Raw genomic sequence first — 27,680 nt, forward strand, 5'->3', positions numbered from 1 at the left:
AAGACACATTGCTCTGAAATATTGTAAAGGTGTGAGTTCACCTTCTGAAACATCAGAGGAAATTGCATTATGTACTCGCTTTTTTATGTCCTTCATTCTCCACTGAAGCTCGCAGCGCGTCTCTCATTGACGTTTCTGAGCCGAATAATGTGCTACATGGTTTGAAACATCCAGTAAACCCCTTGAAGCCAACAGAACATCATCTACAACATTTCATCAAGCGATTATTATCAATCTTGCCAAAGATGCAATACGTATGTTTGGCGACTAGTTTCGAACCTGCTGGTTCATTCTCAAGCCTGACATACTGAGGCTGCACTAAAAGTGCTTTATTTTAGTAAAAAACATCAAAATGGCAGCACATGCTTTAAAAATGATCACAGATTACTGTTACACTCAACCTGTGTGCGCTTAGCAAGCCAGAAAAAATCTCAACATTGCCTCGACTGTCCAGAATGTCAAACATATTGAGAGTCAACTATTTAATTTACACATTCAACAAATATTTATTAGTGCTGTTGTCAAATTACTTAGCTTCCATTACCTTCATATAATGTTTTAAAGTCTGCTGCATGTACTGGACCCTAGACACAATGTAACAATTCATTTGTCAATGCATTGTAGCCTGATGCTCTCTGTTTTGTCGAACTCATGGTAGCCGAATTAATTATAATGAACTTTGGAAAGTCTGGCAGCGTTGTTTATGATCTTTGGACTGATAGCTTGGTCTTGAGGAACATTTAAATATGGCAATGCCATATAGTATCACTGGGCTGGAGAGGACTAAGGCATCTGCCTCCAATGGTGGGACATTAGGAGGGTGGCAAGTTTCATATCTAAGGTTCTGTCTCATTTTGTAGTTTACTTCTTGAGCTATTGTTGCTAGCATGAATAGGAAGTGTGCATTATGTGTGCAGACGCAGGAGGCGCTGGCCACAGTTTGCATACAGCTGAATGCGTTTCTGGCTATGGTTGGCCACCATGACGCTGCTGTCTCCCAGTGTAGTAGTGGCAGAGAATCTGGTGCGTCGTGTGGGATGCCCTAGGTGTCACTTGTTTAGCCCATGGGTTCTGCTACTGAGACACATCCTAGTTTATTCGACACTGTGGATCCACTCTCACAGCAGGGTGGGAGCTGGGTGGTAATGCATTCGTGTTGTTCGAGGCAGAGCGCCAATGTGGAGGTTGGCCATCTGGCCTCGACTATTCACCCTGTAAATGATCAGGGGGCCATTCCTTCAGCAGGGTCTGACCAGGCACACGTGGGCAGCGGTTACCTAGTTATTGAGAGCTCCATCATTAGGCACATTATGGAGCCCTTTCGGATGATAGCATTCAGGGTTGGAAAGAAACTTAGTGTGCACTGGGTATGTATGCCAGTGGACCCTGTCTGAGATGTGGAAGCGATCTTGCCTGCGGCTATCGAGCGTGAAGGGTGCAATCATCTGCAAGTTGTGGCTCATGGTGGTACCAAAGACTCCTGTCTCATGGGGTCTGAGGCCATCCTCAGTTCGTACAGACAACTGGCGGTGGTGATGAAGACTGCTGGCATTATGCTCAGTGTACAAGCACTGTATTATTATTCATGTGTCCTATTTCTGAGGATATACTGTTATTACAACATTTTCAAAACCAAATAAAGTTTGCATGAATGACTACAAATATTGAATTGAGTTTGAATTTGTAGGGTTTTATGATTTGTTAGATTTGTTTTTGTTGTGTCCTCCATTGCAAATGTAATTACTTCCTTTGACTCTTTTCGGTGTGATTGAGTGGATTATGTGGTACTTTTAGTTAACTATAGTACAACAAGTATGTGAAACTCTAAAATAATCTTTTATTTCACTTCTGTTGCTTAGTACTGTCAGTTTGATGTATTCTTATATTCTGTTCCTTTCAAGAACCATAACAATTTCATCAGAATACATATTCTTACAATTTATTTATCAATATTACAAAAAGGTACATAGTAATTCCATTAATTTCAGTTAAGCCCCACATTTCTCATTCCTCAATAATTTTTCATTAAATTTTCTTTCTGGTACCAGAGAAATTTCTGTATGTTTATTGTATCCAAAAGACTGATAATGAAAATAAATGGAAAAGTTACAAGATCATGGTAAGCTTATATTCTATAATAAAAAATAACCTCTTATACAACATTTCAAAAAATTACATTTTTAGGGATATTCCATACAATCAATTGAAAATATTTAAAATGTTCGCTATTGTTTATAAAACCTGATTCATTTCTATAGAATCTCAGTAAACTATTAATGTACATATGGCTCTGTGAACATTCTTTCTTCCTGTTAATCAATAATTTCATGTCAAAGACAAGATATAGCCATGCACAGAGAAATTTAGCTATACAGATGGTTCAAAGCATATATTCAAGTGATATATTCAGTATGCAATGTCACACCTTCATAATTTTTTTTCTTTGTTGCTAAGTGGTTTTAAGTTGTAAATGAAAGTGACAAAAAGGACTGAAATAACTTATTATTGCCCCAGTTCATAGCTGCTGAGGTTAACTTTTGTACTGAATCCCCTAGCTACAATATTTTTCATTTTGTCATTTTCATGTGCTTTTTTTCGCAAGAGGACTCGCGAGTAATATTCTCCCTCTGCGGAGCACAAAGCACACAGATGCCTCAGTTGCTGGCTAACTGGAAATCTGATGACTAAAACTGCTGATGCTTATGGAATAAGCTCGTAATAGGGAGCAGTGATCAGACAACATTATGCCATGAATGAGTGCTGGATTTCCTGTTGTACCAGCCATTATGCGATTCTGAATCAGACAGATGATGTGGTATCTGTTACACACAAAACTCAGGCACGTCAGATCATTCACTCTCATTTGCCCATGAGCTCACAATTTCTTTTTCATTCTCAAGTATCGTCCCTAATTGCCCCAGCTTGGCCTGCCACAGCTGCTGCCACTATAGTGAGACGGGGAGCTCTACACAACATCCACAGCAGTATGTCAGTAGCCTTATCATTCTTGCAATGTCAAATAACTCTCTGTAATGTTTCATCCTATTCTGAAATAGCTCCTCAGCCCTTCACGACCAAGCAGTCTGTCACATTCCTCCATGATCTTGTTGCACCAAATGTAACAACCATTCTCATCCAGTAAGTGACTTGAATCTCAACTATCTCTCTAACCACTTCAAGAATGAAGTTCCATTTCCATCCCATGGACTATATAGACCTATACATTTGCTTTTATAGCTTAGTGTCTGATAACTAAAATTACTAGAAAGTCATCTACAATACCTAACATTCCTAGTAATATTACTACTATGAAAAAAGATCAGTCCAAGAGAGAGCAATTCTTTTGCTGCCGACTGAGCTTTATCATGAACCTTGTGATACTGAAGGTACTTAACATCACTTAATGTTGTGTCTAGAAGTGATACCTTTCGTTGCACTGCATGAGACTACTGCAAACCTGTGCCATGCACCATTTGTCAGCCAATACATGTGGCATGTAGAAATCCAGCTTCTGAGTATGGAACCTCTTCTCACTCCTTCAGCCTGTATGAAAACAGCATGCACCACTTTTTGTCCTATTAAAAATAATGGTTCACTGTTCAACTTAAAAGATTTATAAAATTCTCAGTTTGATTTGCAAAATACGGTTAGATTTAATATAAAAAACTTATTATGCAGATTAAACGCTTTAAGAATCTACACATACTTGTTAAAACAGTTAAATCCTACAACTAAAACACTTAAAATTTGTAAAAGTATATTTAATAGTTTTTAAGGCCTATTTTGAAGGCTTATTTGTAGTTTCTCGTCACCTACAATGCTGTTAACTGTCCTAATATGTGTGTGTAATACTTTAAAGCTGTTCCAAAAGTTATCAGTGGAAGAAAATCAACACAAATCATTATTTTTTGTTAGTATACAGAACACAAGAAGTTCACACTGGCTACTTCTGTCATTTAATGTACAACTTCGCATTCCTTGTCCATGATGACAGTCTTTTGTTATGAGTTTACAGAAGGTAATGTATGAATGAATCAATTAACAGGAGATAAAATATAATGTAATGCGATTTTACCAAATATGGTTTTACCAAATGTTATTAAATGAATTAATATTTCATAGACATAATGTTATAATTTCTCAAAGATTCTGTCCACATTTGTGTGTCAATGGTAATTTATGACCCTTAGTTTAAATAATTACTGGTAAAAGCAAAGGTAAATGAAACGCATTACATATATATTTGTGGTTTGATATCTATATTCTTAAAATTTTAGAGCTGTAGTGTGTAACTTCTTAAGGTTCTTATTAAAGTATTTGCTTTGAAATATGTAATGAGTTTAAATATGCATTAACCTTCTTGACATTTCATGATTTATTTTTGAAATTATTCTGAAATGTGATTCTGAATAAGTAGGACATTTATTAGAACTATCTGAATTTACTTACACAAAATTTCATATTAAATTCAAATATATCTTCATACAGATAACTATATTCTGTATTATTATTTTTTAAATAATATATTGTATTGAACTTCCAACATACAGTAATCTTATCAAATGACAAGATACTCTATTAAAATTTCTAGACTGGTATTCATAATAACTCATGATATTTATAACTTTATGTATAGAATATTATGATTTAAATGCATATATAAATAGTTTACATTTTTATAGGGAATCAGAATCTGGAAAAGTGTGAAATTAAATACTCCAAAAAGATTTTCTGTCTTTTTCTATCTTTATAATTAGTTCTATAGTTGAAAAGAATTTATTTAGTCATATTTATAACACAAGTATTCGCTTGTTATGTAGATTAATATTCCAGGCTACACAGTAATTGGGATGAAACTAGGAACCCAAGGTGAGGTAAACATAAAGCAACTTAAATGAGTATGATCGCCATAGGAATACTGCTAAACATGACTTATTCCAACTAAAGGTGCTTTAACCAATTATGTCTAATACACAAAGTGGGCAGTATCAGGTTGCTGTAGGGAATGTGTGAGAAAACTCTTGAAAAAATTTTAGTTGAAAGCTGATGAGCCATAATTTATTGCATAAGTACTGACTGTTAGAATGTCAGTGTCAGACAGTGGTGGGGAAATAGTTAAATGTTAATTCTTGTGTTGTTCACAGCTTTACAGAACAGTGTTCAACCACCCTTTTGTCATCATAGAAATTGGTCAGCCAGAGACACCAAGAATTTGATATAAGCTGATGATGACGAGTGTTAGATGTTATTAATCTGAAAGAATTGACTGTTACCATCACTGTACATTGCCCTTGTTTCATGTGCTATGTAATATCATGTGGTATGGTAGACAGCTTTATATAAGCTGAACATGTACGAGCTGACCAATCACGTTTTAAGCACTCTCTCCATGTTTTAGAAAGATCAATTGTAATATGCTTTCAAGAACTTTCATCAAGAGCACTTCAAGAGACCACCGCACACTTTATGTCTGAAGTTGGTTTAACTTTCTCAGTATCAAGAGACATGTATTGATTTGGTGAAAATCCAGAACTCCTTACTGTCAGAAAGCATTTATGAGTAAAATACATCTGAGGAGGAAGCGTCTGAGTTTGCTGTGGTAGATCTTTAAGTGCACATACATACTGGTTTGCAACTATGACTGCACAAGTCAGTAATTTACTGGCGTTGAGATTTCTGTGCGATAGATGTTCATTGCATTCCACAACTTAAGAACGTTTAAGTTGTATTTTAAACTTAGTCTTATTTAGCAGAAACGAGCATTCATTTTTTCTATTCCAACATATCCTTATCAGCTACAGTTTTTGTCCGCAATAAGAATTATTCTACAGAGGTCAGGCACTACTTATTCACAATAACAGAGTCATGTGACGTAGTGATCATAATCTGACAGTCTGCAGTACATTATACACAAGCTTGTAAACTAAATCATATATCAAAGTTCTTTTTTCTCTATATTACTCGATGGTTTGCTGTTAATATGTCTTCCACTGGTACAGTGACCTGTAAGCTCCATATTCAGTTTGTTTGGCCACAAGTAATTTTTCTGCTGTATTCGTACATTTGCTGCTGTGGCGAGTATTTATTGCGATACTAAACTTTTATATGATGAAATTTTTAGTATGTTCATGGGCTTATCTCTTCAAAGACCAAGCTGAAGAATGGAACACCACTTGTGGAAGATCCTGATCCAGCAGTGTTACAACAACAGGTGCTGCAAATGGTGATGATGAAAGTGATAGTGATGATTCTAGGGAATGTCTAAAGCAGACCAAATTCTGTGTTCTCTGTGAATCTGAATGTGAGGTAACATGTGCCAGTGGTATGGGACATGTTCAGTATTGACAAGCTACTGAGTGGCTGATGACAATGGTGGTAGTGGTGACAATACGAGGTATCATCCAGAGCACGCAGCAGCGTGCAATAACTGGCACTCGTCGGGATACGTTACAAGTAGAGGTGAGCTCGCGGTGGCGCCACACGCTCTGCACAGAGCATCGCAGCACGGACAGGCTGCTGAATGGTTAATGATAATGGTGCACGTAGTGTGACAATACTAGGGATCATCCAGAGCAGGCAGCAGCCTGCGATAACGCGCTTACCCGGGCATATCTGGAGGTGAGTGTGAAATAGTGCACCCCGTCGGCATAGAGCATCAAAGCACGGACGGGCTGCTGAATGGCTAATGACCGTGACGAAGGTAATGGTGATGTCGCAAGAGGACATGGAGACCAGACAGCAGTGTGCAGCGGCGGGCACTCACCAGGGCGTGTTGCAGGTGGAGGTGAGTGTGAGGTAGCGCACGCCCACGGCGTACAGGGTGCGCAGCACGGACAGGCTGCCAGCCAGCGAGTGGCCGCCCTCCACGCCCACCAGGCTGCAGATGCGGCCCGCCTGGTGCGTCGACTCGATGTCTGCAACAGCAGGCGTGTGTGCACCAGTCTCTTCTGCAATCCACTTACGGTAGTCACCTAGTACACATTTGGGAACAGTAAATGGTAATGGACACCACACCCTACCTCCCAATCACACTTCTTCTTTCTGGCAAGTTGCTATATATGCTTCGAAACACACTTCTAAACTGAGTCGGGACATTTTTCCAGTCCATATACATTCACTGAACAAAGAAAGAAAATGTTAAATGTTAAGACTTCATAGAGTCGTCCCATGTCCCATTAATGGAGGAGTTGTCCTATAGTCGGATGGTGCAAGGACACTGTCTCATTATAGGCAGCACGTGAGACTATTGTAAAGTAACATGTGTCTCGCAGTTCCCTGAACGACTACCGGTAGTGATGTCAAGAAACCCGATGACTCCTACACTGACACTTGAGCAGGCAATGATGTGTCTCCACGATACTAATCGGTCATTCAAGGTGGACCAGATTTGTAACTTTTTGCAAACAGTGTTTGTGACAGTACTCATGAACAGTGGCTTCCCACTCCAAAGGCAGCAATCTTTTTTGTACTGTTAAAAATTGCTTACTGGCTGTTCAGTCTGCACTCTGCTAGTCTTCAGTCAATGATATGAGATGACATTGGGCGTTGTAGTAAGTTCAGTACGTATTCTGAAACGTCAGGTAGAGATGTGAAGTGATTAAATGTGATTGTTACAGTACTAGGAAACTCTCCTTCGGTGTTGTCAGTGTTGAGAGACTAGAACCATGATAATGCTTCTGGATTCCATAACGCCCACAAAACGTAGTGACTGATTCATCCAAACGCCCAAAAAACTTAGTTTTTGCACAGTTTGACCAATCAGCCTCGGACTTGCAACGTTGCACCGTGTAACCGCCGTCCAGTGCAGATACCGTGCTCTTGGACAAACACGCATCAATACTTGCGCCCTTTTCAGTGCTCCCTACCCATCTGACTCGGCGCACACCCAACGAGATATACAGGCAGAACCAAACTCTGTGCCCTTGGACGCAACAGCGTGATTCCTTGCATGCTAGCAGCATGTTACAAAAACGGCCGTAACAAAAATTTGTCCCATGCACATTTTCGATACAAAATGGACGTCAGAGAAAGTCAACACTATAATCACGAGAACAGAAAGTATCTGCATTCACTACTCTGCAGCTGTGTTGCCATATAGTGGAGCGGGTACAAAGTTCCATTAAAAAATTGAGTTCCAGATTTCGAGTCTTAGTCTCGTTGCAGTTTTGTTTTATCTAATTTCATGGATGCATGCATGATGAAATGTCGTTAAATATTGACTACCGCAGTTGTCATACAAAACACCTACAATTATTTAATAACAACAGAGAAACGAAAATACAACAATTTTGATTATTTCGTTTGTAGACGTATTTTGCCACTCAACATTTACTGTGTTCTATTTATCACACCACACCCCTCCATGCTTTCTAGTGCGAACTCAGGCAAGCCAAGCAGACAACTCGACCTCACGACGTATATTCACGACCTTTCCCCATACAATAAGTGGAACAAGGTTTACACTCCCTTCAGAATGGCAAAGCAGCAGGATTAGATTGGATTTATCCGGAACTACTAAAGAACTGCGGCCCGGCTACAAAACAATGGTTGGCATTGTTTTTTTAGTAGCATATTGGAATCAGGAAAGTTACCCGCGATATTCAAGAAGACCAAAATCATTGCTATCTTGAAGTCAGGAACAGATCCAAACTCGCCTCAAAGTTATCGACCAATAGCCTTGCTTTCTGCCACGTACAAGCTTTTGGAAAGGCTGCCATTGAATAGAATAGCACCAGCAATCGAAGAGGTAATTCCAGTTGAACAAGCGGGATTCCGCCCCAGTCGTGATTGGAGTGATCAAGTCCTTTCACTGATCACTTCTGTGGAAGCTGGTTTTGAGAAGAAGCTGAATAGCGTGTCTGTCTTCCTTGATCTCACGGCAGCTTACAACACCATTTGGAAGGAAGGTCTTTTATTAAAACTGATCAACGTGGTCCCCTGTGTGAAGTTATCAACTTTAATCGAAAACATGCAATGTAACAGACTAATCCACATTTACTCAGAAAACAGCAGAAGCCGATTCCGCAAATTGAGTAATGGTCTGCCACAAGATTCGGTCCTCTCTGCAGCACTTTTCAATTTATACACTCAAGATCTGCCTAATACACTCTCCAGCAAATTCATATATGCGGATGATATCAACCCCACTGTTCAACGCATATCTGTGAACTTATTCCATATGCTCGTACCTTCGTTAACAGCTTGCAATGGGGCACAGGGTCAAATGCTTTCTGGAAATCTAGAAATATGGAATCTGCCTTTTGTCCACAATTTGCGGTATATCGTGTGAGAAAAGGGAAGCCGAGCTTCGCATGAACGATGCCTTCTAAGACTATGCTGATTCGTGAACATAAGCTTCTCAGTCTGAAGAAAGGTTATTATATCTGAGCTGTTTGCTTTTAAACCTTTCAGTTGCTTCTCCACACCAGGGATGCTTGTTACATCGTCGTCGGCACGGGAGTCTGTCCGATGGGCAAATGACGGTATGTTTGTACGATTCTTCTACGAGATCAATTTCTTGAACTTCGGCATTCGTTTCGCTGTCTTCAAGTGCCACATCAGACGTCAATAACAGACTGAATGGAAGCCTTAGCGCCGCTTAGCGATGTTACAGGGTGTTTCAAAAATGACCGGTATATTTGAAACGGCAATAAAAACTAAACTAGCAGCGATAGAAATACACCGTTTGTTGCAATATGCTTGGGACAACAGTACATTTTCAGGCGGACAAACTTTCGAAATTACAGTAGTTACAATTTTCAACAACAGATGGCGCTGCAAGTGATGTGAAAGATATAGAAGACAACGCAGTCTGTGGGTGCGCCATTCTGTACGTCGTCTTTCTGCTGTAAGCGTGTGCTGTTCACAACGTGCAAGTGTGCTGTAGACAACATGGTTTATTCCTTAGAACAGAGGATTTTTCTGGTGTTTGAATTCCACCGCCTAGAACACAGTGTTGTTGCAACAAGACGAAGTTTTCAACGGAGGTTTAATGTAACCAAAGGACCGAAAAGCGATACAATAAAGGATCTGTTTGAAAAATTTCAACGGACTGGGAATGTGACGGATGAACGTGCTGGAAAGGTAGGGCGACCGCGTACGGCAACCACAGAGGGCAACGCGCAGCTAGTGCAGCAGGTGATCCAACAGCAGCCTCGGGTTTCCGTTCGCCATGTTGCAGCTGCGGTCCAAATGACGCCAACGTCCACGTATCGTCTCATGCGCCAGAGTTTACACCTCTATCCATACAAAATTCAAACGCGGCAACCCCTCAGCGCCGCTACCATTGCTGCACGAGAGACATTCGCTAACGATATAGTGCACAGGATTGATGACGGCGATATGCATCTGGGCAACATTTGGTTTACTGACGAAGCTTATTTTTACCTGGACGGCTTCGTCAATAAACAGAACTGGCGCATATGGGGAACCGAAAAGCCCCATGTTGCAGTCCCATCGTCCCTGCATCCTCAGAAAGTACTGGTCTGGGCCGCCATTTCTTCCAAAGGAATCATTGGCCCATTTTTCAGATCCGAAACGATTACTGCATCACGCTATCTGGACATTCTTCGTGAATTTGTGGTGGTACAAACTGCCTTAGACGACACTGCGAACACCTCGTGGTTTATGCAAGATGGTGCCCAGCCACATCGTACGGCCGACGTCTTTAATTTCCTGAATGAATATTTCGATGATCGTGTGATTGCTTTGGGCTATCCGAAACATACAGGAGGCGGCGTGGATTGGCCTCCCTATTCGCCAGATATGAACCCCTGTGACTTCTTTCTGTGGGGACACGTGAAAGACCAGGTGTACCGCCAGAATCCAGAAACAATTGAACAGCTGAAGCAGTACATCTCATCTGCATGTGAAGCCATTCCGCCAGACACGTTGTCAAAGGTTTCGGGTAATTTCATTCAGAGACTACGCCATATTATTGCTACGCATGGTGGATATGTGGAAAATATCGTACTATAGAGTTTCTCAGACCGCAGCGCCATCTGTTGTTGACAATTGTAACTACTGTAATTTCGAAAGTTTGTCTGCCTGAAAATGTACTGGTGTCCCAAGCATATTGCAACAAACGGTGTATTTCTATCGCTGCTCGTTTAGTTTGTATTGCCGTTTCAAATATACCGGTCATTTTTGAAACACCCTGTACATACGACGAGAATTTCCTCGGGTTCTCTGCCAGACCTTTTGCTACGGTGTGACTGTGGTGGTTTTTTATGCTTCGCGCACAGATCTTTTGACAGACGCACAAATTTCTACTAACCTTCGTGTGTAGTAATTTGTGCGTTTCGTTTTGAACCGAGAGTGCAGCAGTCTCTGTTTACTCGGCATGTTCCGAATTTCGTTATTAAACCATGGCTGGTCTTTTTCATCCTTCCTGTTCAGAAGACTGCCTAGCACTTGAATCTATATTCTATGCTAGCAAATTTCTCTCTTTCAGAAACGCTTTTCTTACCATTGACAGTCTACTTCTATATACTCTCTGCTTCGACCATCATCAGTTATTTTTCTGCCAAAATAGTAAAACTACTACTTTAAGTGTCTCCTGTCCTGATCTGTTTCCCTCAGCGTCACCTGACTTAATTCGACCACATTCCATTATCCTCGTTTTGCTTTTGTTGATGTTCCTCTTATGTCCTCCTTTAAGACGCTGTCCATTCCGTTCAACTGCTCTTACAAATACTTTGCTGTCTCTCAAAGCATTACAGTGTCATCGGCAAACCTCAAAGTTTTTATTTCTTTTCCCTTGGCTTTAATTCCTAGTCCAAACTTTTATTTCCTTCGCTGCTTGGTCAGTACACAGATTGAATAGCATCGTGGATACGCTACAACCTTGTATCACTTCCATCTCAACCACTGCTTCCCCCCTTTCATGCCTCTCTACTCTTATAACTGCCATCTAGTTTCTATACAAATTCTAAATAGCCCTTCGGTCCCTGTATTTTACCCCTGCCACCTTTAGAATTCGAAAGAGAGTATCCGAGTCAACATTGTGAAGAGCTTTCTATAAGTGTACGAATGCTATCTATAAACATAGGTTTGCCTTTCCTTAATGTATCTTCTATGAGAAGTAGTAAAATTAGTATTGCGTCCCGTGTTCCTACATTTCTTTGGAATCCAAACTGATCTTCCCCGTGGTCAGCTTCTATTAGTTTTTCCACTCTTGCAGCAGAGACTTATTAAACTGATAGTTGGGGAATCTTCACATCTGTCAGCACCTGCTTTCTTTGGAATCAGTATTTCGTTTCATTAATGTTTATAGAATAAATTTCTTGTATGATTCATCACTTGAAACGGAAGTAATTATTGTAAGTGTTGTGTCCACCGATAACCATCTTGTAGAAGAAATTAGTAAAATGGGTCATTCAGACTATACACAAAGGCTAATGAAATTCGTCATAAGTAATTCATCACTGTTTGAAAAGAATATTGGTATGCACAGTTACAGCATTAGAGAAAACGACTGTGTGTTACATATTGGTAAGCCTGTCAATACGCAGCCGTAAAAATGTTTGATATTTTATCAATAACATGATATGTTTGACACGTGGTAAAGCAAGTTTTAAAAGTGCCCTTAAGTTATTCATTCTGGACAGTTCTTAATGCAAAGCACAATTTTGCATTATATGTGGCAAACTGTATAGCTGTAGAACCGTAAATTTACAACAAGTTCCTTGAGTATTATCACAGAATAATATATTTATTCTTACTTAATTAAAGCCTGTATGCTACTCAGTGGCCAGCATAGTCTACAGTCCACAGTAACGAAGCTCGTGCAAGGGAACGTGTAACAAGCTCAAGTATTTGAAGAGAGTTCTTTCGTAATTTGCATCAAGTACATTTTCAAAGGAAGTATATATTGTGATGCAACGATCTATAAATGCAATGAACAAAGACTGAGCGGCCAAAGGTCGCAGACAGGGCTCTCCCGTTTGGAGAGTGGCGCACAGACGGCGGCGCTGCGGGCTCCGCGGGTGAGCAGCCCGCCACTGGCGGGCGCGCAGTCAGCACGGGCCCAGGTGATGGCAAATCGCAGATTGTACGGCAAGTCGGGTTAGCGAGGCCGACAGTGTCTATGACGCATTTCCAGGACCGCAGAGACAAGCGTGGTGCACCACACGGCACCGCACTCACAAGTCATGTGACAGCGATATGCACACGGACAAATAGTGGCTGCTCCACGGGGCTGATAGTTGGAGCTAGACGCAAACAACATTCCATTGCGGAAATCTTTAGGGAGTTCAATATGACGAGATCCACAATGTCAAGAGTATACCGAGAGTACCAATTTCGCCACGGAAACGCAGTGGCCGACGGCTTTCACATAACAAGCGAGGGCGGCGGCGTTTGCATAGGTTGTCAATGGTAACAGAGAAGAAACACTGCGTGTAGTAACCGCAGAAATGAATGTCGGACGCACGGCAAACGTATCGTTAAGACAGTGTGGCGAAATGTGGCGTCGATGGGATACAGCAGCAGACGACTGCTTCGCTGACGGCACGCCGCCGCCCGCAGCGCGTCTCCAGGGCTCGTCACCGTACCGCTTGGACCCTGGACAGCTGGAAGAGCGTCGCCTGGTCACGTGAGTCCAGCTGTCACGTAGATTTCTGGTAGTCGGGTTCTAGTGTGGCGCTGACACCGCGAAGCCACGGATGCACGTTGTCAACATGGCACTGTGCGAGCTGGTGGTGGTTCCATAAAGGTGTGCGCTGTGTTTACGTGGAATGGGCCGAGTCCTCTGTTGTTTCAAGCTCCACGTGAGTAAGTAGCGACGAGCACGTCGGAATGTTTCCAGGGCCAAATAAATAAAACAATTTAAGGAAATCGATACTGTACGGCCTTATTGAAGCGGGGACGCACGAGAAAGCAACCAAAATTGCGTAAAAAATTTAATTGGAATTTCATTTATTACATGGTATTGAAATTTCAGTTCCTCAATATCACATTCCAATTCCGTTCCTAAGTGAGATAAAAATAATAATTAACAAAAGCTTGCACGCGGCCACGCCCCTCTATGTTCTGTATTTCCTCATGTTGTTTATTGCTGTGGTGTTTTCTTCCAGTTTTATGCAGTCACATTGAGGGAAATAAAAGTGTGGTTAGCGGACTCATATCTTCTACAAAAGTGTATGCACGAAAAAACTGAAAATCCTGATGAAATTCTAACTCTCCGGGTGGCAAACCGTGCCCCAGGACACCATTTGTTTCGACAACTACTGATAAAGCTGCACTGTATGATGCTTGTTTAGTTTTTAATTGTGCTAATCTTGGTAGACTACAGACCCTACAGAGGCTAGGATTTGCTCCAGCAGCTTTCACACTGTCGATCCTCAAGGAAATCGATAACAGCAGAATCGATGCAGCTGACATTATTGTTACTCAATTTGGAAGTCAGGTTAACCTAAGAGATTAGACTGTTTGAAGATGAAGAGGAGTATTCGTATGGTTTGCACTAGTTCACCCACATACGGTAAACCCTAATATAAACACTGTCAGTCCGCAGCTCGTGGTGGTGCGGTAGCGTTCTCGCTTCCCACGCCCGGGTGTGCGGGTTCGATTCCCAGCGGAGTCAGGGATTTTCTCTGCCTCGTGATGACTGGGTGTTGTGTGATGTCCTTAGGTTAGTTAGGTTTAAGTAGTTCTAAGTTCTAGGGGACTGATGACCATAGATGTTAAGTCCCATAGTGCTCAGAGCCATTTGAACCAGAAACACTGTCAAATCATTGATTCACATTTCCCGTACATTTTAACAGCGTTTTCCTAACAAGCCAATGAGATTATAGTACTTAAATTTGGCATGCAATTACCCAATACTGTAATGAAACATATTGTGCAACTTGAATAGTAAGACATTTACGTAAGAGAAGAGCACTAAGATTGGGTATAATGTCTCACTGAAATTTGGAATGCTGTAAAAATCTAGCAAAAGAGGATTCAGTATTCTGTCCGACAGACATTTGTAATAATGGTGTAGCAAACTTGAAACAAAAATACATTTAATTTCGTTGTGACAGCTTTTCGTAAAAGGGACATCTGTATTCACTTTGTTGAAAAATTTCAGTTGTTTATAATTAAAAACGCATAACTTGAGTACACATGATTATGTCTGTGTGTATCCATATAAGATTCCTTAACAACCGTGCTAAATTAGCTTACATTTCCTTGAAACCATTGGACTTGAAAAGGTTTTTTTCTTTTTTTCCAAAGTACTGCAACTCGGTGTCCGGCTCCCCTTGTGGAAACCAGTGTGTGTGCGTGTGTGCGTGTGTGCGTGTGTGCGTGTGTGCGTGTGTGTGTGTGCGTGCGCGTGTGCGCGTGTGCGCGCGTGCGCGTGTGCGCGTGTGCGCGCGTGTGCGTGTGTGCGTATTAGAGCACAGCAGCGCGGGACGGGCACCCCGCAGTGGCGCTCTGCCCTGTGCGCCCCGCTGCCTCACCTGCGGCGGACGTGCAGAAGGCGAGCGGCGGCGCGTGGCGGGCCGTCAGCCGGCGCACCACGTCCACCTGCTCCAGCGTCAGCTGCACCGCGTCCCGGTACTGCGAGTCGCACGGCACGTACGCCGCCCAGAACTGCAACCGCAACACCGCCCTGCTCCAGCTAGCGTTGCCGCAGACGTCGCTACTGAAATCTGGACACAATCCACTGGAATCCGGGCGTAAGATGGAGGTGAGGAGAGGAGAGACTTCAACCGCCTGGAAAAATTAACCCGTGTATCACTGCTGAGCACAATACTTGTACACTGATCAGCCAATTGCGCCTGGTCGCGTTGTGGGCACGTGGCGTGGTAACAAAAGTACCTAAGCGTAGCAGACACGCACGGGGGATCACCCCAGCGAAGACACGGACTGCAAAAGGGGAAATCCGTCGAGATAAGCGATTTTGACAAAGGGCCGATCATTATTATTACGTAAAGCCTGTGAACGACTATCTCGAAAACGACGATGCTGGTCGAATGTTCGCGTGCTACTCTCGTGAGCATCTACAGAAAGAGGTAGGAGGACAGTGAAAAGGACACTCGGACGTGCAAGACTCTTCGCGGAACGTGGGATTCGGAGGCTCGTCTGCTCTGTGAAGTAGGAGAGATGCTGGTCTGTGGCATCTCTGCCGAAAGAGCACAATGCTGGTGCACGCACAAGTGTTTCGCAGCACGTTGTTCGTCGTACATTGTTGAACACGGTGCTCCGCAGCAGATCATACCTACACGTGTTCACATGTTGGCCAAACAGCGCCGTCAATTACGATTGTAGTGCGCATCAGACGATCGATGGAAATGTGTCGCCTTTTTTTATTTGAATCGCATTTTTGCTATCCTAGGTCGATAGTCGTCTCCACAAACGCCGGCTTGAGGTGAAAGGCGAAACGAAACGTGCAGCGGGCCTCGGGCCTCGGGCGCTGGCTGGTGGGAACACTATTATCCTCTGGGAGATATTCTCCTGTGCTTGCATGGGACCTTGTCCTACTAATCGAAAACGCTCTGAGAGCTGTGAAACGCCTGCATGCCTTCGTGCTTGACGTCTTCTCCGACGGCGATGTCATCTTTCAGCAGTATAATTAATACCTGATGAGAACATTTCGTAAGATACTAATAGCAGTTTCATAGCACATTTTTTAGGTCACTGGTTAGTTCAGAGCAGTCTTCAGAATTTTTTTAAAAAATTTTAGCTTCTATACCCCGATGACAACATTTTCCTTGATCTTGTTGTAAAACTATTATATTCTCAATAACAACTTTCACTTCAATCACAGATAGGTTACTACTTTCAGTTTTATTCATTTACTGTGTAAACAAATTCTTGATAAACAAACCAAAAGTGATGATCAGGTCCCATAGTCCGGGGAGCGTAGGGGACGGGAGACCCGCAACGCCGTACTAGGCAAGCTCCTAGCGGAGGTCGTTTGCCATTGCCTTCCTCCGACCGTAATGAGGATGAATGATGATGATGATGCAGACAACAACAACACCCAGTCATCTCGAGGTAGGAAAATTCCCCGATCCCGCCGGGAATCGAACTCGAGACCTCGCGCGTGTGAAGCGAGAATGCTACCGCAAGACCACAAGCTGCGGACACATGAAGATAAAGCCCAGCTTAAAAGAGCGTAGAAAACATCTGCGGAGATATTTGCGCAAGTGGAAAAGTAGTTAAAGAGTTTCACCGCAAATACCTCGATAGTAACAGATAAAACGTTTGCAGCAGTTGAAACTTATGTAAAATGTGTACCGGACGGCTCAGTCCTTCCAGGTTCTTCGCAAGTTTCATTTTAAACGACTCAGTGTGTTGCTTTACCTTCTACGGTTCACCCCACGAAATTGATGTTACAGTTGTCGCCGTAATGTGCTGCACAAATTTTTAAGTTAATCATAAGATCTGTCAGCGCAGAACTGCTGAAGTTCGATATAGTCTACGATGTTTCATTTTGTTCAGAAGTAAGTTTAATTAGTTTATTTTTATCTCTTCTCCTGCATGAAAGTACTGAACAAATGTGGGAAATAATGAAAATAAATGCTCCAAAACTAGCTGCAGTACGATAACGTATTTTTTTAATGTTCTACACGACAGCCCTGTTTCGGCTTACTGCCACAGTCAAGTGACGTCTAGTGGGAATTGACGATATGCATCTGTAGGAAATCTTTTGTGTCACGTCTTGGTAAGTACATTACTTGTAAACAACGTGTTGCATCGTACTATATAACTATCAAAATATCTGACAAAAACGTATTTTTACGTCTCGTGTGTAAGAAAAGTAATATACTTACCAAGACATCACTTGATAATGGCAATAAGCCGAAACAGGTCTGTCGCGTAAAATATTTGAAAAATACATTACCTTAGTGCAGCTACATTTGGAACATTAATTTTCATTGCGTTTTATACTGACGAAGTAATTTCAATATCGTGTGATTACCGCCATTACTTTATAGGCCTTAAAAAGAAGTTGTTTTGCAAGTGCAAAGTGCAAATGAAAACAGAACGAGGAGCAAGAATATGTCCGATTGTCGTTGTGTGTCTTCTGGTGTTGAGATAATTTGCTTTTTGCTATAACAGGATTGCGAGGAGCGAGCAAATGTTTGATTATTGCTGTGGCTTTTATTCTTGCAACTCTTTGCTTTCTAGCAATCACATAATAGGGACACACAACGAAACTTGGTCGTGCTCTCATGTGGCTTAAATCAATGGTGATAGCAAATGAGCATTTTCTCTGTTGTAACTGGTTTTAGAATAAAGAAGTTGTGAGTTTTGCACTGCATGCCTCTTCTTGAGTTGTTGCTGTTGTATTTTTTTTCTCCTCTCTTGGGTCTCAGTATGACGGCTTACATCAGTTTTCCCAACACGCTCAAATGGAAAATGATACAAACGAAGTTTGCAGAATCCTTCCACGTCTGTGTTAGCTCTTTTTATCAAAGGTCATATTTCTCTGTATCGGTCACTGAAAGAGCGCTTACGTTCCGCTTTTTTGCATCTCAAAACGATGAGAGCTCGCGCACTGCAGGAACACACACCACAGGGACTGCAACAACTAACGAATTTATGGAACCCAAGTTACGTAACACGAACAAGTGAATCGTTGTTGCGCAGCGTCGCCATCTGTTATGAAATGAACTAGACTAGACATAGTACGAGAGTAGGCCGCTGGTGGCTGCTTGTGCGTTACATATTAACATACTGAACCACTAGAATATAAATCTTCGGTTCTCTTGCTTGAAAATCGGAACATATAGCGTCCCAGTTCAGCCTTTCTGGGACACCGGGACAAAGAGTGAAACCTCGCGACATTCTCGATTAATGTGGACGTACGGCAGTCCTTGCGCTAGCCGTTCACGCAGGGCCCAGCTCACACTGAACGGCGCGGTGGCGAGTGAGGGGCGTGGCGGCGACGTGACGTGACGTGACGCGAGCAGAGGCACTGCCGAGGCAGGCCCAGCACGTCGCCTTCATCCGGCAAATACATTCATCCACTGGGTCTTCTGTAACTCATAAACGGTAGGCAAATACTGGGTACATCCTTTACGGTTGAAGAAAGCAAGAAGTATGGCGCAATCGACGTAATGAAAGAACTGAGCGTATGTCCCGAAGGTTTCCAGTGTTTTTATAGAATGTCTCGGAAGTGTCTGTACATTGCGTTACACAAAGTGAAGGACGGCATTCAGGAAAAAACAACGAAACTGAAATGTTTTGATCTTTTTGCACAAGATTTTCGTTTGAACGTAAGCCTAAACATCGTTGATTTTTGTATGTCCATCGTTTTGACTGAAGGCCATGGGGATCACGGCCGTTCACTGTTGTAAGAAAATGAAGCGCCTGCAGCCGTCTTTATGATCTTATTTATTGTGTAGCTACCAGTATCGGCGCTTCAGTGCGCTGTCTCCAGGCTTTAGTTGATGCAGAAGGGGTTCTCACAATGAATATATACGCTGCATCAGTGGCCAGCACAAATGGTTTACGCAGACTAGGAATGTTCAAAAATGGTTCAAATGGCTCTGAGCACTGTGGGACTTAACATCTGTGGTCATCAGTCCCCTAGAACTTAGAACTACGTAAACCTAACGAACCTAAGGACATCACGTACATCCATGCCCGAGGCAGGATTCGAACCTGCGACCGTAGCAGTCGCGCGGTTCCGGACTGCGCCCCTAGAACCGCTAGACCACCGCGGTCGGCACTAGGAATGTTCATCATTGTGCTGTGGTGGAGTAACGGTTAGCACTTCAGTCTCGTAAGCAAGGAGAACCAGGGTGGAGTCTCGGCCGCAGCACAAATTTTAATTCATTTCTTCTCCTTCGATCTTTAGACGCCTCGCGGGAAAATTTAAGTATAAGATCTGTTTGTGAGAGATTTTTAAAATATGATGCTTTTCCGAAATCTAACCATCCATAAATATTTAACTGCTCTATCCGACAAATTCCTCATAACAGGTCATAATTTCCTACCATGTGATGGAGATTTTTCGCTTACAGAGAGGAATAAAGTATCCTTTAATCCATAAAACTGGATTCCCGTCATTGCCGACCCCAGAGACAACGGGTTCCTTCTCAGGAAGATGGAACTAGAGGACTTCAGGGATTTTAGAGCACGATACCATGGCCTGCACAGAGATTGATTCAAAATAACTGAGCATGTCTGGATACACATTTTATCTGACAACCGTACTGCACTAAAGGGAAGGAAAAGTCATAACGTACAGCAACAATGGATTTCTCAGAACATTGCAAAAAGCGGAGAGGTTCTGGGAAAAGAAATCGAGATAACATTACAATTTCCTCTATCTTGAGTGATAAAATTCTGCCAGTAAAAAGTGCGAAGACGGAAGACTATTTGACTTGTGACATTGTATACTGGCCGAAAAACGAAATTTCTGCAAGCAAGTACAAGTGAACAAATGATTTTTACGCCTGTTTGACAAAACGCCTAACTTGGAGGACAGAAAAGTTAAACTAACAGTACATGTTTAGCGTAACTGCAACAAGAATAGCCTTAAATTTTTCCGTATCTTATGCCGCGGCTATTGCACATTGTATTGCAGTGAACACTACGTGTTTTGACCTCCGTTATTGTACTTTCTGGCCGGCCGAGGTGGCCGAGCGGTTCTAGGTGCTACCAGTCTGGAACCGCGCGACCGCTTCGATCGCAGGTTCGAATCCTGCCTCGAGCATGGATGTGTGTGATGTCCTTAGGTTAGTTAGGTTTAAGTAGTTCTAAGTTCTAGGGGACTGATGACGTCAGAAGTTAAATCCCATAGTGCTCAGAGCTATCTGAACTTTTTTTTTGGTATTTTCTCAAAATAAGGTTCTTATTTCTGCAATACAAACACAAAAAACAGAGTGTTTCAGGTGCACAACTGCACAAATTCAACGTTGTTCGTGAAGGAAAATAAAAATGATTAATTTGTTTTTGAGAAATAGACAAAGTGTGTAATAACTAGAGACTGGATTATATACATCATAAAAACCTTAAAATATGCGTGCAAATAGGCATGAAAAATGCTTAAAAATGCATGAAAAGTGTCGAAACACGCAAGATCAAACAATAAAAAAATGGTAGTTACTGAGTGCATTATATCTCAAAACCGAACCTGTGCATATCAATTACGAGGAAGAGCTCCGGCCACGCGAAAAACCGGTACATTTAGGACGCTGATATCTTCTGAATACGTTCTGGTAGAGGTTAGGAAGAGGGTGCTTCGGGGGTTACTTTCTAAATATTTGCAAAATGGGAGCGCATACCGTTTTTCAAGAATTGTTGCTTCTTTGCCATTGTCGTCGGTAACAAGGGGATGCGAAACAATCGATATGTACAGCACCAACTTCGAGATATATTGCACGCAGCTCAAAAACTCCGTAACATTTTGTTTAAAAAACAACATACAATTGTGATATTTTTGAACAGCATTAAATTTTAATTAATGCTATTGGACCAAAGCCAAATTTACAATTTATTTTACATTTTTCTATTTTTTTAAACAAACGACCGAGTACTGTTCCAAATGTTTGGTAGTAAAATTGTGTCTTCGATCATTCAAAACATTTTTATAAGCAGGAAAGGACCGTTCTACATCAACTAAGACAAATGGGCAGTGTTTGAATTTGTTTTTGGTAAAACTTATCCGCCCCTTTAATAAAACTATCAGATTGGCACAAGTGTTCAAAGCCTGGGTTATTGTTTAAAATGTTTTCAAACTTTTCTTTAAGTTTTCTTGGGAACACCTCCGGCAATGAGGGGTTCACTGGAATAATTTTATTCATTAGCTGAACAGATTCATTCCACGCCTAACCTTGAGTTTCAAGCTTTTTAATACTTGCAGATATCTGGGGAAAATGAATGCTAATCACAGCAATGTCATTCTTAATACCGGAATCATTAAAAGCTTCCTTGCACTGGCAAACTGCCGAAGCCTCTGCCCCGTTAATGGCTTCGAAATGTTCACTGTAAGACAGCAGAGCTTCGACCCACGCACACCAACGAGTTACCACTGATTCGGGAGGTAGAGGCACATTTGGTAGTGTTTCTTTGTAGGTCTTGATGCGAGCAGGAGCCTTTAGGAGCGCTTTCTTTGTGGAAGAAATCAGTTTAATTATATTAAAAAACGTGGAAAGTACTTCTTCAGCAAGGCGATGTACTCCATGGGCAAAGCACGTCACATGAATCAAATTGGGATAAAATCCTCGGAGGGCTTTTCCTGCTTTGATCATGTAGGGAGCAGCATCTGAAATAAAAACAACAACCCTTTCAGGTGCAGAAGATTCTGGAAATATTTTTCTAATACCCTCGTTGACAAATCTGACGATCGTAGAATGATTTAGTTTTTCCAGTTCTTTGCAGGCTGCTTAATAGGAAGAAGAAGGCTCTTCTTTTAAAGCACCAACAATTAAATTTGCAATGTAACGACGATAAGTGTCAGTAGCTTCGTCAACTGAAAACCAGTTAATACTGTCCTTGAGTTCATTGCGTATTTCTTCCAGAACGTTTACGTAAATTGTCGGTATGTAATTTTTACGCATTATTGATTCATGTGGTATATTTTGATATGCAGGAAGCCGCTGAAAACAGGGTTTTTAAGATTGTGAAGAATAATATTGCTTGCAATAAATGCTTCACATATGTCCATGTTAAAACGACTTTTTTGGTTAGCTTTGGACAAATCCCTGCTACTGTAACTTGCTGTTATCAGAAGTAGTTGTTGGTGCTTTCTTCCGTATTCGTGCGATATGAAGACTTGTCTTGACATGCTGGTCTATTTGAAACTTTTTTGCACGATACGTTTTTCTCGCAAACTGAACAATATGAAACAATTCCGTCATATGTCAATATTCCAGGATGGTCAGCTATCCACGAAACGACGTTTCGTTTCTCCTGTGGCATGGGGTCAACATGTTACACACTACACGTCGTAAACAGGTTCAACTGCGTATAAGAAAATAGAAAGCTAAACTGAAAAATAGACGTGCGACTATAAGCTTGCGTAGTTTAATTTAATTGTTGTCGACGAGTACGGTATGACAGCGGAGAGGATTAATCGGGGGCGCGGGGTCAGGAGCATTGACTCCTGTCTGCCTGTTCCTGTTCCTCCTCTGTAATGATTTCGCTAGGCAGTGTTCTCTCGGTTAGCCATGGCACGCAGTTCTAGGTCGCGGTCAATCTGTGAGACATCAAAACTAGATCGAGCTAGAGAGCCTGTCTAAATTTTTAAAATATTGTAAACATAGAGCGAAAATATGCATCGTGACTAGTTTTTAGTTGAAATATGCAATAACTGGTGAAGAGGAGCCACATATTCAAATGCATGTGCAACATGCAAATGCATCTACTCCGGTCTCCAGTAACAACTGTAAAATAGTGTGCAACATTGCGTTTTCCCTCATACACTGCACGTATTAAGAAAGCCCAAGTATATAATGATAAAATAGGTAAGCATAAAACATCCAGGACAAAGAACATTTTAGTTATATCAATAAAAAGATCCAATTCATAGCTCTCTGGAACACACGCCATCTGTTCGACACGCCATATGTTAACGAATATAGTTATAGAATGTTTCATGAATGAAACAGTTAGTACAGACAAGAAAATACACGTATGCAGTACAAGTACACGCTGACCAGTCAAGACTGCCAGTCACACACACACACACACACACACACACACACACCGTGCCTGTGGCGTCACTGAGCGTACTGTCCGTGTGCAGAACGTGGAAGGCGCGCCTTCTGTCTGACTTTCGCCGAGAGCAGATTGTAATGGCGCGGAGGCTCGGCGCGAGCATGTCGGAAACTGCACAACGTGTCGTGTGTTTGTGATCGGCTGTGGTGAGCGTCTTCAACACGTGGCGAAAACAAGCTGAAACCACATCCAGACGTAGTGGAGTTGGATGTCGGACGCCGTTGACTAGGCAGACTTGTAAAACAAGACAGGCGGCAAACTGTGGCTGAACGAACGTCAGACTTTAATGCTGGGCAGAGTACAAATCTGTCTGAACACACGGTGCACCGAACATTCCTAACGATGTGCCTCCGTAGCCAAAAACCCATGCATGAGCTATGCACGTTAACACCACGACATCGGCAGCTACGATCGAAATGGGCACGAGCTGTGAACCATAACTGGTTAATAAGTCTCTAAAGCTTTCCTTTGAAGATAATTAGATTATTACAGTTGAGCGACCACATTACCTTAATCTCTTTTTCTTTGTGATACATAAAACAAACGACGGGTATTTCGTTGCTGCATAGCCTTTTCGTTGTTTCTCATGTTATCACCAGCTTCTTTAACCCACATTGCTACGAACCTCCTTTCCTTGTCTTCTGTTCCTTGCAGCATTTTCAGAACATCATATATGCTTTTGCCGTTCTTGCTTATTCCCTTGACACGAATTCAGTTATCAGAATGTGAACCACATCCCTTTAGACATTACAGAATCCAATGCAATCGTAAATCGATCGAGGAAGCTTGAGAACCAATATCTGCTGTGAATCTTGTAAGCCTTTATTCTGCTACAAGTTTATATCCGTTCGACGGATGACGAAATTAAAAGTACACAAGAAGGAAACATTACTTTGGTCACACTCCGACAGTCAGGTAGATAACAAAGCAGTTCTTCACCACTCAACGGCCTCATGTGTTAGTAGCATGTTAAATCAACAGAGGACGATGCGAGGTTACCGATATGACTATACTTCGACATTTTTGTTTCAATACGCGTGGTGTTGATATCGACACCAAGTAATCGATAACGTCACAGTAACCCAACAACTGGCATAGGACAGCCATCAGAAGCATCAAATGATGGATAAAACTAACTCTTCACTACCAGTTCAATGACAATCAAAATACGTTCAATATTTACGTAGTATACAGAAAACACAACTGAAGCAGAAATACAGACATGTGTAATATGAAATAAACTTATCTTATTTCAGCAACGTATATTAATTGACTTAATGATATTCGCATTACTCTGGAAAAGTGGTTCGAAAATAGATTTTATGCTTTAGTTAGGTCACGTAACCATAGAACAGGTTTCATATTTCATCTCGTTTTAAAGATTTTACGTTAAACAGAAATTCGCAGTGTTGCCCGGTAAAAACGGCACGCTTCAGTAATAGAAAGTTTATGTAAGGCTCATATTTTGTCTGTCGTTCCGTCAGTTCGTGCATTTCTGTCCGATTTTTATACTCAATGTTCTTCATGAAAACATTTCGGAACTTCAGACTTTAGCTTTGTGTTCTAAATAAGGTTTTTTGTGCTAAAGAAAGGCTTAATCTATACTGCTAAGATACTCCTACAATCGAATCAACTTAACGAAAACTGACACCTGTAGTCGCTTTTAACAGCTTTCAACAGTGAAGTGCAAACAGCTATAGGCGAAAACAAAAAGCGTTCTGCAGAACTAAGGAGATTCATTTCCACAGACACGTTTACAAAATCGCAGCTTCACCCGGGATACAGAAACTTCCAAGCACGGTAACAGCACTAAACACGAACAACACTAAGCACTAAGCTGTTTTAGCTGTTACAGAGAATTGCAGCAGTAATCTTGTAGATATCGTCGATTGTGTGTACATGTATGAAGTTACAATGACGTTTGACCGTGCCTTCTTAATGCGTCATCTTTTTTGTCAGGCAGCATGTGTTAATACCATGCAAGCAACGTAACTGGGTTTGGCGGACAACAGAAAACGTAAGACTGCCGTTCTCCGTTCCATTCGCGATTTGTGTGTGGGAAGACCCGTAAATCAGACTCTTTTTCCCATAACGACTCACGCTCATGTTGGGGATGCCAAGTCAAACATTACATGCAAGTCGTGCAGGGGAGAAGCCTTTTATAAATCAATGAAAGGTATTTCAAACGATGAAATTAAAAATGAAGCGAACACAGTCACGGGTCGATTGCTTGTTCGTTAGGCTAATACATAAATGTAATATACGAATGTCTCCCTGCAAATGAGTTACTCTGAAATTGCTAGTGTGTTGTGGAGACACAGGACTGTCACACGGGGATACCAAAATAATTATATTATTACCGTAAATAACTTTTATTGAAAATGCCATTACGGCGTTCGCACTTGGGGAAATCTGTTTCCGTTGAAATGTAGTGCGTGGTCAGTATTTCTGTCTTCGTGTTTGCGCCGCGTGGAGAGGGCAACAGTAGAGCTTTAAAACGCTATCGCCACCGTCACGTAACACAGGCAGGTCGGCCACTGCCGCTTCCCTGCACAGTTGGCAGCGCTGACTTCGTTTTGAGCCGTGGAAACGCGCTACACAAGTTGCGAAACAGCCACGGGCACCGGTCCCCTTTTAATTCGTTGCTCAGTCGTGTCTCAGCCACTCCCTGTTCTCTGGCCATGGCAGATTCACCCTTTGCCGCAACAGGCTGCCACTACGCTAGATAACAGTATACTCCGACGTCCATTGCCTTGGCGCCAGACTTACAGAGTACAGCCTTGCTATTAATTCTGTCCCGAGGCAATAGCATCAAGGAATCCGAAAGTCGAAACCACCCACGCCTGAGTTCGACGCTGTGACGCGCTTTCCACCTGTATGCTGCCGATAAGCAGGTAAGGGCAACAGGCTACGCCATCTCTTGCGACGAATATTTGCAACTCTGTCTGTTTAAATGTCCACCGCGTGCACTTAAAATTCGATCAGATTTTGTCTCTTGTGAAAGCTTTTCGTTCGGTTTTTACTGCTAGGTGCTGATGTAAGCAACTATCTCTGTAATACTTATACAGTTCATAAATTTTCTCATGTGCAACGTTGCTGTTTTCGTTAAAAATTCGGCTTTGTCCATTAGTGGCTCATAATGAAACCTACCTCGACTTTCGTTCCGTAACCATCCGATCCATGCCAGTATTTTTTATAAGGCTATAGAATTCTCTACAAATAAGGAATTTGCGTATATGACGTTATGGAAGGAAGCAACAGTTACTGAAGGACTAACTCCAAAATTAAGAGACTTCGCGACAGGGACAGGACATAACAGATTTCTCCCAGAAGCAGAGACAGCGAAGGCAGCAATCTGAGACTCCCTGCGCAATACGGAAGGAAGGACAACGCGTACTATCTTCTCGCCGAATTTGGCCCCAGCCACAATCGTTGCCAGTACTAAAAACTGTTCTCAGCATACCTAGGCTTCCCTACGGCTGGCGACCATTCCTTTTCAGAGGTTAACTTGCTCAGGAAGAAAAATTTTATCTCTTGGTATTATTTGCAAACATAATAGCCACGAGGGAGGTCACGACGGAGATTGAAAAGGAGAGGTCGGCCACCCTCTGTCCTTCCGAGTCTGCTCTCACGTCCACCCGGGCAGTCTATTCGCCCGCACCACTGCCAAATCGGGAACCACCGCTGTGCCGCACCAGCTGGTGCTGCCTCACAACCCATTTCCATCCCCTCCCCAGAGGCCAGCACGACGATATCCAACAACATCGCAGGAGTCAATGCACATCACCGCCATAACCACTAACGTCGATAAGAATGGGTTGTTGCCGCTAACGCAATACATGCACTCTTTATTCGGCTGCAGAGCGCGATATTAGATGCACCAGGTGCAAAATCAGACTTGAAAATTTGAACTTTGAAAGAAGAGAATACTTCATTCGCTAATAACTTTCAGGAACAAAGTAATGAAATCACCTACACATTACACGCACAGGCTAGGGGTTCAAAATGCAGGGATA

General features: G+C 42.1%; 1 protein-coding gene across 1 annotated transcript in view; it reads right to left on the reverse strand.

The window, feature by feature from the left end:
* Positions 1 to 27,680, reverse strand: part of LOC124798081 (dipeptidase 1-like) — a 200,103-nt gene that overhangs the window by 94,398 nt on the left and 78,025 nt on the right. The window contains exons 4-5 of the mRNA XM_047261322.1: positions 15,447 to 15,579; positions 6,764 to 6,914 (exon numbers count right to left, since the gene is read on the reverse strand). Of these exons, the coding sequence (XP_047117278.1) occupies positions 6,764 to 6,914; positions 15,447 to 15,579 (284 nt within the window). The remainder of the gene's footprint in view (positions 1 to 6,763; positions 6,915 to 15,446; positions 15,580 to 27,680) is intronic.

Source organism: Schistocerca piceifrons, chromosome 5 (assembly GCF_021461385.2).
Source record: "Schistocerca piceifrons isolate TAMUIC-IGC-003096 chromosome 5, iqSchPice1.1, whole genome shotgun sequence".
Taxonomy (NCBI): domain Eukaryota; kingdom Metazoa; phylum Arthropoda; class Insecta; order Orthoptera; family Acrididae; genus Schistocerca; species Schistocerca piceifrons.